We start from the raw sequence: 15011 nt of genomic DNA, 5'->3' as shown, positions 1-15011 counted from the left end.
TATATACTATATACACCTGCTGTCAAAAAGATTATGAAATGCAATGTTAGAAAAAAATTCAATTTCATCACTGTATTTACACACACCCTGGAATAAATATATGAAGCCTAATTCTGAGTGTGCAAATTACTTAATGCACTGATAAATTTCAAGCAGTGTGCCCTGGATGCAAAGAAGTGTGATTTCTTCGACTACATTGCATTCCAGAATCTTTGACAGCCGGCATGCCTCTTGGAGATGCAGCCTGCACAAGCATTGAACCTCCACTTTGACACATTGCTTAAAGTATAATACATCGTTCATGTAATTCCATATTGATAGTTCATGCACAAAAAGCGCTGCATGAAAGTAGATTCTCTTAGTAATGAACCACTCTAATGGTAGGCTATATGCTCCACTGAGCTTTGGTGATAGGTGTAGCGTACCTACTACGTTCAACTGCTATGCCTGACTGCTGGACGTAACTGGCTTCCAGCACTAGGAAGATTTTAGTGGAAGTGAACCTTTGACAAAGCCGGGTAGACATAGTTGTACCGCAGCGGTGGCCTAGTGGTTTGAGCATCAACCTCGCATGCGGGAGGTGATAGGTGTAGCATACCTACGTTCAATGCTATGCCTGACCGCTGGACGTAACTGGCTTCCAGCACTAGGAAGATTTTAGTGGAAGTGAACCTTTGACAAAGCCGGGTAGACATAGTTGTACCGCAGCGATGGCCTAGTGGTTTGAGCATCAACCTCGCATGCGGGAGGTGAAGGGTTCGATCCCCATTGGCGCCAGGTACCCACCGGTTATACAATGGGTACAAACCTTTTCCTGCCTGGTGCTCGGCTTCTTTTGGGTGAAATGCTTGGGAAATGGGTCTTTTACCCCAACTTGAGTAGAAGAAAAAAAAAAACCTTGTGCCGTGGCGCTCTTTGGCCACAGTTGCCCTTGCACCATAAAAATTGATCATCATAGACATGGGACAGTTGGTATGGCTGCCGTGGGAAACTTGTTGATGGTAGTGGCAGTTTTTATGAAATCAAATCTACACTGTGGTGGCATTGCAGACTAGTCCAAGAAGGATCTGTGCATGTGGAACCATGTTGTTCGCTCCATTGCCTCTGTGGTTCGTCACCACATTCAGAAACTGCAGTCAGAGTTTTGTTATATAAGCATATGTATTAGGAGAGTGATTACATGGACGTTTGCACATTGTCGAGGTAGAAGAGCCAGTACGTGTCTCTTTGCATGAGCGCATTGGATGTTTCCATTGTTGAAGTTCTCAGGCACCAAACCCATATTTCTAAAAAAGCTAATCTGCCTGGGCTAAAAAAGCCTATGTAAATGCGAGCTGCTATATGTTAACTACCAAGTATGCATGACTGCACGCATGACTAACGGGAACATTTCAAGTGCAATTAGTTTTGTTGATGACTGTGACTGTAATGGCAGGCCTTATAATGGCATGTGAGTATGGTAATATATTGCTTTGTTATCCACTGCTAGGGGGAAGGGTGATACTATAACAATTGCATTCAAATTTCATTTCATTCTTATTCTTTGTGCACTTCGTTATTACTCTATGCACGTACTCTCACTGGAATCAGTCAGTCAAATGAGTGGATGGCAAGAATTGTGCAGAATTGGGCGCAAATAATTGTGCTGTAGCAGCCTAACATTTGTTTCCTGCCTTCTATTTACTGTTTAGGAACAAACTGAAAGCACATGGCATGGTAAATTTTGCTGAGAACACAGTATGCTGAAAAAGGTACCCTCATTGGTCTGAATTTCTATGTTTACACACGACTATAAATTTGTTTGTGTTGAAAGTGGCATGCAGTTTATAAAATTTATGAGCATGAAAAAAATGAAAAGAGCACAGCTAATGAATTAAAACCGAAGTGGCTGTGATTGGTAAGCTTGCTCGTTTTCTGCAGCACCAGAATGACATTCGCTGGGTCTTGCTTCCCTGTAATGCTAGATGCGAAAGAATTGCGCTTTTGGTTTTGTCATTCACGCGTACAAGAGCTTTCATCACCAATTTCATCGATTTTAAATTCTCTTCATTGCACACATCAGTGATCCCTTTTAATACTTTGCTTTCACAACAGATGTTTTCAAATGCCAGACAGCGATGTCTTCCTTGTCTCTCATTTATTTCCTTGCACCCTTGAAAAACAAAAGACTGTTTGCCTCATATGATGTTGGCTCACAAGTGAACAAGTGTGGGTTTATCGTGAAGTTTTAAAACAAGCAAGATTCCATCTGCACTGACCCCAGAAGCAATGCTCCATAACGGCGTCATATTGAATCAACTGAAGTGCCCCCTTAAGGTTGTGAAAATTGCCAGTCTGCAAGTTAGTGCGACAGCTCACCTCTTTAACCAAGAAGAGCCTTTATAGCTATGATGTTTAGTTTCCTAAACAAAACAAAAGCAAGTTACACTTCTATTGTTGCATTATGTGCGAAGCGTTAAACTAGTGACTTCTTAGTAAATGTCAGAGGTAAGCAGTGAGGCGGTGACGCTAATGGCACAGTGATCGTGAGGTGTGGAGGGAAAAGCAAATCACTTTCAGATTCAGCTTCACACCTTTTATGCCTCAGTGAAAAAAAGGAACCATGGCAAAGTCTAGGTGTGTTCTTCTCTGTATCCCTTTTTTTGCTGCTGCTGTATGCAAACTTATTTCCTTCTTGAGAACATTTTATAAGCATTAGCTGCTTGCAATTTTGCTTCAGTGACTTCAGTGTTAGCACTGTTACTAAAACCAGACAACTTTTAGTTGCTAAGCTGCACGGCTGCTCTCTCTCTCTCTCTCTCTCTCTCTCTCTCTCTCTCTCTCTCTCTCCCCCCCCCCCCCCCCCCCCGCCTTTTTTTTCTTTGGTGTTCTTTCACTGTTGGTATTCGGCTGGCAGATGGATTTCAGGAAAGCAAGAACTTCATTCTCCCATTGCTGCGGGAGTATTGAAGTGATGTAGCTACTTTTGGGCTTAGTAGGGTGCTTACATATTAGACTATAGTAAAGGAGGTTGGTTTCATTTCTCTGTTCGCAGAGGTGTTTTCTTCTCGGTATGTCCACATGTGCGCATGTGCCCCAGGTTTGTTGTGCAGGTGAACCATTATTGAGGCAGAGAAGTTTGTTGAGAGTTGTGCCTTGGGTACCACACTGCCTGGCCTGTGTGCTTCTAACCACTCTCACATTACTTCAGCCAGCGCGTATCATCCCAGTTGACTGTGTGGCCATTTGGTGTTTTTTTTTGCTGAGTGCAGGCTCCATGGAGAAATACAGAGACGCAGCCTGCTGCTGAGTGGCCATCTAGAGGGGATGTCGTTTACTCCAACTACAGTGCAGCTTACAGGGATGATCTTGAGATGGTCCTCAAAGGAATCAACATCGAAGCATATGACGGCCAGAAGGTCGGACCTAGTTTTGTTGCTTACTGTGTAGTGTGTGGTAAAGATGCTTGTTATGACCATTAATAGTAAATTCATTTGTAATGCTTACAGTGTTAAACAAACTAGCTCGAACACAAACAATTCTTATTCTTCCAATTTCAATGTTTAGCTTAAAGTTCTCCAGTAGCTTACTCATAAGTTGAAGCACAGCTTTATGCCAGTGTAGTCTGGCTTACGTTGCCATAAGCATTGTTATATATCATCTGCAGAACAGGTCAAGTACACGTTTCTTTTGTTTGGTAAATCATTAATGACATCATTTATGTGAGTTAGCAGACCATTTCGCTCTTTTAGGTTACGTTAAAAGCCCTGAAAGCATCAAGCTGTGGTTAGTGAATTTCAGTAGCTCTGGTGCTCTGCTGCATAACACAAGTACGAAAAGTTTGACGAATTTTCAAGACTGGTGGATTGAGAAGGTGCTGTCATTTAATCTGAGGAGAACGTGTATAAAATAGTGTAATGGTACGCTTTTTTTTTTCATATTTAAAGGTGCAATTCAGAAGTTACCATATTTAATGCCCTGTTCTCCATTTTATTGAACACTACTGCGAAATTGCATGCATGGCTGTAAGCTGGAAGTCATAGTTGGCACAGTTTCCAACAAATATGTTTGAATTTGAAATAATTCCGTGCTTTGTTTTATTATGTTCTCTTTAACTTATAATCATTCAGTCAAATTAAACTAAGATTGCAGTGTTTACTGGCCAAAATCCTGTACTGGATACCTTTGACTTTTAAGCAGCTGAATGCTAGATCCTTGTCAAGTGGTGATCTGCCTAGGATTTAGAATAATGAGGGGAACCTGTAATGAATAAATTAATGCCAATCCTTATGCAGACCATACTCCAAAACCTTAATTTTATAATCTTTTTGCTTATGTGAAAGCAGAGCAGAGAAAAGGGTAGCCTAACACTGAGAATATTTCTGGATGTTTTCAGATTGGGCTTGTTGGCAGGACAGGCGCTGGAAAATCCACACTAGCACTGGCTCTCTTTCGAATCATTGAACCCAAGACTGGCACTATAGACGTGGACTCTGTGGACATTGCCAAGATTGGTCTGCACGATCTACGGTCCAAGATGACCATCATCCCCCAGGTTGGCGAGCATGCACAAAGAGCACACCTGCTTTTGCTTGGCTAAGCTCCTGCTGGACATCACGTGGGAAGAATTGGCCTTTCACACGTACCCAGTCATTCCACACTTGTGGGATCATGATCATGTGTACTTGTGGGATCATGTGAAGAGGAGAGGGTTGGGCTGATAAAGACAAATACTTTCAGACCCATAGTGATCTGCAAGTGTTGATCAACACTTGCAAAAGACATGACATCACTGGTCTTGCTCATGATAAAGAGAGAACCGTCATCAGTGCATGGGAGCTGAGAAGCAGGTTAAAAAACCTGGCCTCTTTGATCACATGGTAACTGATTTGTACAAAAGTTTGCTATGCTAGAGGTGAATAGAGCTACAAGCATTTCCTAGCCATCACTGTCAACAGATGAATAATGGCTCTATCTCAGCTGCTTTTATTTGTGGCGGGTGAAGGATGTAAATTTGAAGCCACAAGCCAGTTGCCAAACTTTGTGTAGGTATCCAGCCCAGTGTCATGGCTAGCCTGTCGTGCTTTGCAGGATCCAGTACTGTTTGCGGGGACCCTGCGGTGGAATTTGGATCCTTGTGCGGAGTACTCGGATGAAGCCCTGTGGCAGGCTCTGGAGCAAGCACACCTCAAGGAGTTTGTTGCCACCCAGGATGCTGGCCTGGACTATGAAGTTCTTGAGGGTGGTGAGAATCTAAGGTGAGCTTGAACTCCAGTGCCACTTTTCTTTGTTTTTAGTGTGCTGGCACATCATTTGCATGAATTTATTTTAGGCACATAGTAACTTTGCTTGATGGACAATTAGCTATCAACTACTTGTCACTTGTGTGAGAAATGTTTGCCAGCTTATATGATACTATATGTGAAAGCAGTAGCCATGTAGAGGATATTTCTCCTGGATGAATAGCGCTGTCATTGTAGTATTTTGTAACTGAAAGGAATGAACTGTTGTATTAGCCTGCTGGTCCATAGAAATGCTTCGCAAATGTGCCTGGCCTGTGTAGGCCTAGCAGCTGGCACTTCAGTGGAGGGGGCAGTAGGCTAAATCTATCACTGCCATTTATTTGCGCAAGAGAAAGATCTGGGAGCTCTGTGCCGTGATCGTAGAGGTGGTTTTCTACGAGCCAACAAACACCATCGTTTGTTGTAACCAGGAGAGGGAGAGAGAATAAGCATTTAATTGTAAAAAAGAAGGCCGGAGCGGATTGTGGGTGGGGTCCTCTGTCCAAGGCTCCAGTGGCTTCCGCCGACACTTTGGCGATGGCGACTAGCACCTCCTGGTCTTCCAGGGTGCCGCTGGCCAGCGTCACCTCCCACTGCTCCAGCGCCGCGTTGTGCAGCTGTAAGTGGTTCGGTTTATCTGAGCATGTCCATGTAATGTGCGTGAATGTGGGAATTTCGCCACAACAAGGACATGTATCTGCGTATAATGTTGGGTGAATGCGGTGTAGGTGGCGAAGATTGGGGAATGTAAGTGTTTGGATGGTGGTAGGAGTCCTCCGGGGAAAGTTTCTTATTTGACGGGGGGTAGAGACGCCTATTTGGGTGGAGGATATCTAGGCGGGTTGAAAAATGGGTTGAGAGGGGGTAGAAAGTAGTCGGTGTGCTCCACTCGGTTGGTGTAATCTCGAGCTAGGGCATCTACAGTAATATTGCCATCGAGACCTGCGTGTCCTGGGACCCAGGTGATGACGTGATCATACTGGAGATGGCCGCCCAGTATGAGGAGAGCCGTGCGCGGGACACGTCCACTTGTATAGGTTCTGCAGGCGGCTTGGGAGTCTGTAAGAATGTGAGTGCCGTGGTGTTGCATGTCGATCATTTTGATGGTGATGGATATTGCAATGGCTTTTGCGGCTGCCGGATCCTGTGCCATGAAGGACGCCCCAAGAAAAGGGGTGTTGCTGTGATTGACAGCAGCGCAAGCATATCCGTGGAGCTGTGCATAGGAAGCCACATCCACATACATAGCCAAGGTGTCTTGGCCTACGGGGGCTGCGAAGACGGGCTTGACAGCGCGGGGCCTGTGACTCCTGGTTCATATGGCGAGGGATGGGGTCCATTTAAAGGCTTGGGCGGACAACATTTGGAAGAGCTCCGGTCAGGGTCATGGTCCTGGTGGCTTGCAGGTCACCTATCCTTGAAAGGATGACCCTACCTGCCGAGGTGGTGAGGAGACGAGTCTGTTTTGGGTTCAGAACAGCCTCCTGGATTTCCGCAAACGTGTTGTGAATCCCAAGTGCAAGCAGTCTAGTGGTGGATGTTTTAAAGTGGGTACGGATAAGGATATTGATCCTACTCTCGGCGGTGCAATCAACATTGTGGTATGGGAGACCATACTGGGTTCAACTCATGGCCAGGGCCGTGACGAGGCGGATGGTGTCATCCTCGCATAGGCCCTTGCGATGTCCAGCGATGTGTCGTACCAAACGTGCGATATTGAGCACAGACGTGCGTAGAGTGGCGATGGTGTGGGTGGGCTTGCCGTCATGCTGGACCCAGAGGCCAAGCACTCGGATGAGTGATTTTTCTTCTGTAGGGTGGTTGTGAATTTTGAGCATGATTGGGCCGGGTGAACGATAGCGGGGACCATGAAAACGGATGATTTCCGATTTGTCCGGTGCGCACTGCATACCGCCGGTCTGAGCAGAATGCTCGACCACACCGATGGCTGTTTGTAAAACTAGCTCTTTGGCGGCGAGGGATCCTCGGGTTGACCAGATGGTGATGTCATCCGCATAGATGGTATATCCGATGACGGAGAGTGTAGAGAGCTTGTGGGCGAGGGGGGCCATGGCTATATTGAATAGTAGTGGTGATAGGACAGCACCTTGTGGAGTGCCCTTGTCAGGTGTTTGGAAGGGAGACGATCTAGTAGATCCGATACCTGTGATGGCTTTGCAGGCAGTGAGGAAGGTGGAGAACCACCCTATCCACAGTGTGTCTGATCTAGACCTTCTAGGATTGCAGAATGGGAAATGTTGTCGAAGGCACCCATATGTCAAGTGTTGGAAGGTGCTCTCCGCTAGGAGGTATCCCCGTGAGGACTTCGTGTTTGATAAGAAGAAAGGCGTCTTGCGTTGTAAGACGTGTTCGAAAGCCGAGCATAAAAGGAGGAAAGAGATTATGATCTTCAGTATAGTTTTGCAGGCGTGTATGGATGACTCGCTTGCATGTAGGGAGTCGCAAAATTGATGTCAATTTTGGGTGGAGATGGGCCTCTCGAGATGGGCCTCTGTGCAGATAAGCTGCTAAAGTGTGGTTGTGAGGCTTTCTTCTGTTTGGATAATCTTATTACATGCTTAACGACTGTTCCTTGTCTTCTGCACGCTTGTTTTTAGGTCTGCCAGACTGTTGCTCTGGGTATAGTCTACCTCATTGACATTTAAATTGGCACTTGTTCAAGGTGCTTATATATAGCAGTATAAAGCTTTAAGGTCATTTGACAGACACTACGTATTTGAAAGGTACTGAAATAAATTTTTCTTTTTCTTTGCCAGTGGTATGGTGTACTGTGCAGGGCAACATGTTTGACGTCTTTATGTTGCACGCATGTGATGTGCCTTGCATAGAAAGACTTGTTTTGCTTTGTTCATTAGTTTATGGTGAGTGTGCATTTTCAACCTGCATGCAGTGCTGGCCAGAAGCAGCTGGTGTGCCTCACTCGTGCTCTTTTGCGCAAGTGCAAAGTACTTGTGCTGGACGAAGCAACTTCGTCTGTGGACCTGGCCACAGACCATCTGGTTAAAGAAACCATTCATCGGGAGTTTAGGGACACAACAGTCATCACCATTGCCCACAGGCTGCACACAATTATGGATTGTGATAGGTGAGCAAGCACATTTCTGCACTGGTGGTGCTCGGTTCATTTTTTGCCCAGAGGCGGCTTTCATTTGGTAGTGAAGAGGAAAAGCTCCGAGCTTCCACACGTGTCAAGGTGGCAGAATAGTTTGAGCAGCTGAGTTTTTGTTATTTCAGTTCTGATCTTGTTCGTAGCACATTGCAAGAGCAGCCTTCCGAAAGATTATTTTGATGATGTTTTTAGAAAGTCGTCACTTGTTTTCTCTTCAGTTATCCAGTCACTCTGTTCATGGCCGATCTGGAAGGCAACCTTCTATGCCCGCCTTGTGCAGGCATAGCTCATGTGAAAATGAGTGTCCCCAGGCTGTGGCACAGCATATCACTGCCATGGCAAGTTTAGGTGAAATAGGCAAACATACGACATGTTAGAAGTGCACTTACTACCCTGGCGTAAAAATAGTACTAGTAGGGTGAACATTCGCTTAATGAGTAGTATAAAGAAGGAAGCCCACTGCGTTGTAGTTTGACCTATGGCTGCCTTTGGGGCAGGGTAGAAGAAGCTGAGGTTAAGGAGAGGGTCTCCTTACCTTTTGTCTTGCCCTGCTAGATTAGTGGTCGTTCCTTCCGTTAATGAAACAAATTTGCCTCCCCCCCACTTTTCCATGTACCTAAGTTTCCGGTGTGTCATGGAGGCTTCATGGTGAAACTAGTGGAGGAGCAAGAGTGCATTCATCATTGCACCTGAGTGGCACCATGCTGTCTCGTGGAGAGAAACAGCATTTTCATGTGCCCCCACAGATTTTTTTTTTTACAGCATTTCTCAGTGTGTGTTCAAAGCTTTGGGTAAGCTTGGATTAGTGTGTTATTGTGGGAGGCCAGCTTTTAATGGGGCTAGCTTAGAGCCGAGAACACCTGCACAATTATGAGTCATGTGAGCGTGCAACCATGCTGGCTCTTAGATCTACCACTAGATGTGGCTACTGCCTACAAGGTTAACATGCTCTTGCTTATGCTGGTCATTTGATTGATTAAATACTGTCTGACTGCAGTTTTGTGCTGCATGCACACTGCACGTATTTCCATTTCATGGTGTCTACGGCCGTTTGCATTTTGTGTAAAACATCTTCAGCAGCATTGCAGGTGAGCTACCAAGAGTTCATTCCAGAGTATAGTGCAGGTGTTCCTTTTTTCTTTTTGCTCAAATGACTGTCTGAAAAATTAACAATTAAATGATGAAGGAAAGAAAAAAGATAGAAAAAGTTCCAGTAATTTTTATGTCCCAAAGCCACCACCTGAGCTGTGATAGGCACCTTATGGGGGGCCCTCAATTCGGAATGCCTGGGAATTTTTTGCTCTGCATCGAAGCTTTAGCAAATGACTTTTTTTGCATTTTCTGCATACTGCCACCATGGCCAAGTATTTAACATGCAACCTTGCAGCTAGTGGCATAGTACCATAGCCATGCAGAGCGACATTGAAATGACGGTTTACACATTGATCAGTTTCAGGAATCCTGTATGGAATTCTGCCTATGTGCTTATGTGCTTCTTACATGCAAAGTCGTGCAGCATGCAGCATGTCTGGGCTTTATATTCCTGTCAGGCTGCATTAAAAAATTCCTTTTTTAATGTAAGGGTGTGGTCAATTTGAAAGTTAGTCATGTTTTCAAGGATAATTTCTAACTTTTTTTTCTTTTTTAACTGTGCAGGATTCTGGTACTCTCTGCCGGAGAAATAGTGGAAGAAGGCTCTCCCAGTGAGCTGCTTAAGAAAGAAGATGGCCTCTTTCTTGGCATGGCAAGAGATGCTGGCCTTGCATGACAGCATTACTAGCTTCATTTTTTGTTCGCTACAGTCAACAGCGGAGCTTGCGATCGTGATGTGTACAACCTAAGAGGCCATAGCGTGTGCCTTGAGCTGCTTTTTACTTGAGGTGCAATACTGCAAACTGTGAGGGATATGTCGATCTTGTGCACGGCTAGGAATGTATGTTAAAGTGCGTACGCTAGGCATGTCACATAAGATTTATTTCTTATCTAATTTTTTGTACCTTTTAACTTGTTGCAACTTATGTCCATCTGTATTATAGTGCAAGCGAGGGACTGAGTCTTTTACTCAAGTCTTGAATTTTATCGGCAGGAATCTTCTGCACTTTTTATTTTAGAAAGCTGGTACAAAGTATGAAGTAAAGTTGGCACAAAGTACTAAGATTTAATTCCTGATACTTATTCTGCAATTAGGTGGAATAATTATTTTCTCGATTAAGCTCACAGACCTTGGAAATGTTGTCTATAAAACTGCAGTGCAATAATCTGAATATCTCATTGGCTTTCTGACCGCTATTACTTGTAAGTATAATAACTAATGAGATAATAAGTATGATAGTATAGTATAAACATAATAACTACAAGTATAATTATTATACTTGTAGTTAGGCTGTTGTTTAACTCAAATTTGTCATTTTGTTTGATTTTAATCTTGTTCTCATAAAATCTACAACTGCTCTTCTATTTAATTGTTTACTTTTATTACGTGATCTATGTTTTACTATGGAAGTTCAGTATTAAAAGAAGATTTACATAAATTTGAGCAGTATTGAAGTCATGAAATATCCTTTGCTCTCATTTTGCTTTGCAAAATGTGACTGGCTGTTTTTTCTTGTGATGCACAACATAGTAAATAGTGGTGATGATTTGATTTTATTGGCACAAGGGTGGCTGAGCAAAGAGCGCCATGGTTAACGTGTTTGATCTGCACGAGGCGGGGTAAAAAATAGATTTTTCAAGATTTTTCACTCCAAGAAAGTTAAGAATTAGATCAGGTGACAGCTTGTACCCGCAGAAAAACTGGTGGTTACCATGCAGCGCTGAGGATTGAACCTCATTCGCAAAAGGTGGATGCTCAAACCACTAGGCCACCAGTGCAGTATCGTGGTAAACAGGCATTATAAACTTGTGCCAACCATTTAACTGAAAGGTCAGAAAACTACAGGACAGTTACCAGTCCATAAAGTGGATGTTCAGCATTGGCTGGCATGGGGGAAGGGAGAATATGGAGGTAGGGGGAATGAGTGGGGTTTGGGGTAGTGTTTATGTGTTCTATGTCCTCGACTAAAATCAATCTTGAGATTCTGCTTCCGGACTTCAAAACTTAGTGGCTAGACATCCAAGAAGCAACTGTGCCCTATCCTGGAGCATACAGTATTGTGCATCTTTATTGCAAAGACTTCAAAAAATTTTCTCGCCTCAACCGCTGCCTTGTTTGCGGTAAAACTGAGCACAGAGCTTGCATGTTGTGGCAAGTTTTGTCTTGTAGCAAGTTTTACGATGATACTTCATTCAGCCGCTAATGATGCAACCTTGTAATCGTCTGTGCGGAGATCGACGAACTGAAAACCGCCAGCACCAGATTGCCGATAAGGGCGGCAATGGCGCCATCAAAGGACCTGTGCAGCTTGTAATGCTGGCCTTGGCGCCCTTTGCGTCATGGCACTTTCCTATGCAAATAAAAGATGGCGCCACTAACGCCTTTCAGCGAAAACCCAGAGTTGGCAGCTTTCGGTTTGTCGATTTCAAGACAGACTATTACGGGCTTGCATCGTGCGCAGCTGAACCGGGTAAGTACTGTTGACAAACTTACTACGAGACAAAAGTTGCCGCAATACCCAAGTCCTGTGTGCACTTACAGCGTAAATGATCCAGCGGTTGAGGCGTGGAAAATATTAAGTCTTCACGATAAAGATGCACAATACTGTACCACACGAAAAGTTGCTCTTCGCTGCTTGCGAGACTTTGCAGAAAGCTGTGCTACGACAGCCAACTGCAGTGGCTGTGGCCCACGTTCTCCAATCTGTGTTGAGCTGCTCAGTTGCCATCTGGTTGATTTTGCATAGATTTTTGGGAGCCATATATACTTAGAAGGGATGAATTTGGAAGCTTTCCGAAGGGAGGAGGTTTCTGCTATTTATCTGCAGACAATCTATGCTGTCAAATCAAGCCTATCAAAGAAACAAAGGGCTGTCTATCAACAGCTTAAGCTGTAAAACTGCTGGGCTTGCAGCTCAGTGCAGCGTGATATCAGCATGTATCTGCAAAAACTGATAGGGCGCAGGAAAGATTGCAGAAGCAGTGTAGGATCTTTTAGCTATCATGCCATTTTTTATCTTGCTCTTAGTCTTGTTGAAGTGTTTGCCATTTTGCACTGTTTGACATTTTACATTGTGATAGTGTCAGCTGAAGGCTATGGCTTCTGTTGGCTTGGCCTTATCACACATTCATCTACTGTGAAGTTTGCCTATACATTCATAAATCTTGCTGGAGTGGTGACAGAGCCAGGCCATCTCTAGTCGAATACATGCCAGGTGTCCCAGCTGAATGCAACCAAGCTTTTTAAAAAAAAGTGTCCTAGCCCCGTGAAACCAACTGAAGGTTGCTCAGGGTCGCGTGGCCTAGTCTGCAGTGTTTTTTTTTCATTCTTTAAAGTTAATTAGGTAAACCTAATTACTATTTTTTTAATTTTTGACGTGAGGAACAAATAGTCGATGGGAAAGTTGTAGATTGTCTCAAAAAATGGCTAGCAGCACTTTTTCCATAATGGTACAATTTGTGTAGCTTTATTTGCTAAAATAAAGCCGACATGACCAGCTGCTGACTAACATCTCTGCCCCAGTGTGCATGTAAAGGCTCGTCAGGGAGAGCAGTTCAAAAAAGAAATGGATTTTGTTTTCTAAGTCGCGTCTTGGGAAATTGAGTGGCACTGTCACCATGTGGAAGCTTTTTTTTTTTGTGCAAGTTATGGCTTAAGGCTGGTAAAAAAACTACTTTATGTAAACAGTACCTTGGTGCAAACGTTTCAGACAGCTGTTTTTCAAATTGATCTACAACTTTTCCGTTGACTCGTTGTGCCTCAAGTCAATAATTAAAAAGTTAGATAATTAGGCTTAACTGATTAAATTTGAAGAACTAAAAAATACTGCATCTAGGTCATGCTACTCTAAACAACCCTCAGTTGGTTTTACGCAGCTAGGACATTCAGTGTATTTTAAAAGCTTGGTTACATTTAGCTGGGACACCTGGTATATATCTGTGTGCTTGAGTATGACTCGCGGCTGCTTCTAAGGGCAAGTTAAGACGTTCCATTTCTTTTGGGCCTCTTCTGTGCAACTCGTTTTAGCACTAAACCCATTTTTCATCAGTGACCAAAACTTCTGGATGATTTTAATGGCAGCTGTTTATCGGCTTGGTCAGAATGTACCCGAGTGCTTGTGCAAGGGTGCTCCTTGATAAGAAATGCTGTTGGGCACCATTTCAAATGCCACAGTCTCACTGCCAAGTGGAATGTGTATTTCTTCAGAAAATAAACTAGCTTTGAGGAAAATAAAAAGGTCTGCTGTTTTTCTTGCATCTTGCAAGTCAATGTTTTCAATAAATCTCTGTTTATATGGCTTGGGTGTAGTTGAGTTTTGACCACTTAGTGGAAAATGCATGCCTGCAAAAAGCTTGATGGTTCCTGGACCTATCGCTCGGGTCGAAGCCTGTTTCAGGCACAAGCAGCTTATTGCAACTTGGAGCATTTAGTAAGCATGGCACCACTAAATGTAACTGAAAAGTTTGCAATTAGTGGTATTACGCATGACTAGATGAAGAAAATTGCATGGTCTCTACTCTCATGATGCAGTGATAACTCTCATGATGACTCTCAATGTGTTTCTCACTGAAGTGCCTGAAAATGAAACATGATTATAGGTTGCAACAGGAGTTAAAATTCAGCTGGTGCCTGCAGCATCCTATTTTCAATCTCGAATCCTTTCAACGAGCAACAGCCATGATGAATTCAAATGCCAAGGTAAACAGCACTATCTGTACTAAAACAAGTGTAAACTAGGTGTATAACTGACACCTAAAAGTTGTGTAATCGAACTGTGATATATTGAATTTGAAGGGGATCGCAAAACAGTTCGATATATCGAATTTTGGTAGATAACAAATGGTAATAGAAAAGCTTTTGTGTAACCTAGATGCAAGAATAAATGGCCGCAGGCTTAACTTGTTCTTGCAGCGACTTTCTGCCCGCTGGCATGCTGGCAATGCACCGCGCGCATCGCATGCCTAACCTGCTTCATATTGAATCTGCAGAAGATGGTTTGGAGCTAGCCACTGCCTATCATAAAATGTTTGATCCTGTTACCGGTAAACTATAAATACAGTAATCTCATTAAAACTAAGGAACAGTAGGTGTCCATGACTTTGGCAGCGAAACTTGCCTAGAGGGCTTAGTTAGGTTGGCTTTGTCACGACGATATGGCATGGAAAATGTTCACTGTTCAGTATAAACAATAATCCAATTGTCCAGGTTCGACATGTCCGGGCTCGACTGGACTAGCTCGACATGTCTGGACTAGACTATTGAAGGGACACCGAGGAAGATTACATCCAATTTTTTCCTTCGTAAATATCAAAGATGTGGCGCTTTCTGGCTATGCTGATTGTTGTTTGGCTGCAGGATTTATTGCCAAAAAAATTGGATTTAAAAATTTTCCCACCATTCAGTTGACAGCGAGACCAAAGAGGACACAGTGATCACGTTTTGGAAATGAATAGCCATGCAGCCTAGCCTCGGGGTTCCACACGAGAAATGGTCTTGACGTCACTCTAGTTTTGGTGGTGATACCAGC

The 15011-nt window shown here is 43.7% G+C and overlaps 1 protein-coding gene across 3 annotated transcripts in view; it reads left to right on the top strand.

Moving 5' to 3' along the window:
* LOC144129112 (multidrug resistance-associated protein 1-like) overlaps positions 1 to 13720 on the top strand; it is a 58919-nt gene extending 45199 nt beyond the window's left edge. For all 3 annotated transcript variants that reach the window (XM_077663025.1, XM_077663023.1, XM_077663024.1), the window contains exons 27-31: positions 3252 to 3398; positions 4376 to 4534; positions 5071 to 5237; positions 8173 to 8367; positions 10048 to 13720. In XM_077663025.1, coding sequence (XP_077519151.1) covers positions 3252 to 3398; positions 4376 to 4534; positions 5071 to 5237; positions 8173 to 8367; positions 10048 to 10159 — 780 coding nt within the window. In that variant the 3' untranslated portion in view covers positions 10160 to 13720. The remainder of the gene's footprint in view (positions 1 to 3251; positions 3399 to 4375; positions 4535 to 5070; positions 5238 to 8172; positions 8368 to 10047) is intronic.
* Positions 13721 to 15011: the final 1291 nt, after the last annotated feature.

The sequence above is a fragment of the Amblyomma americanum genome, chromosome 4 (assembly GCF_052857255.1).
Source record: "Amblyomma americanum isolate KBUSLIRL-KWMA chromosome 4, ASM5285725v1, whole genome shotgun sequence".
NCBI lineage: Eukaryota > Metazoa > Arthropoda > Arachnida > Ixodida > Ixodidae > Amblyomma > Amblyomma americanum.
The sequence above is the reverse complement of the archived record's forward strand: the minus strand, read 5'-3'. Positions and strand labels throughout refer to the sequence as shown.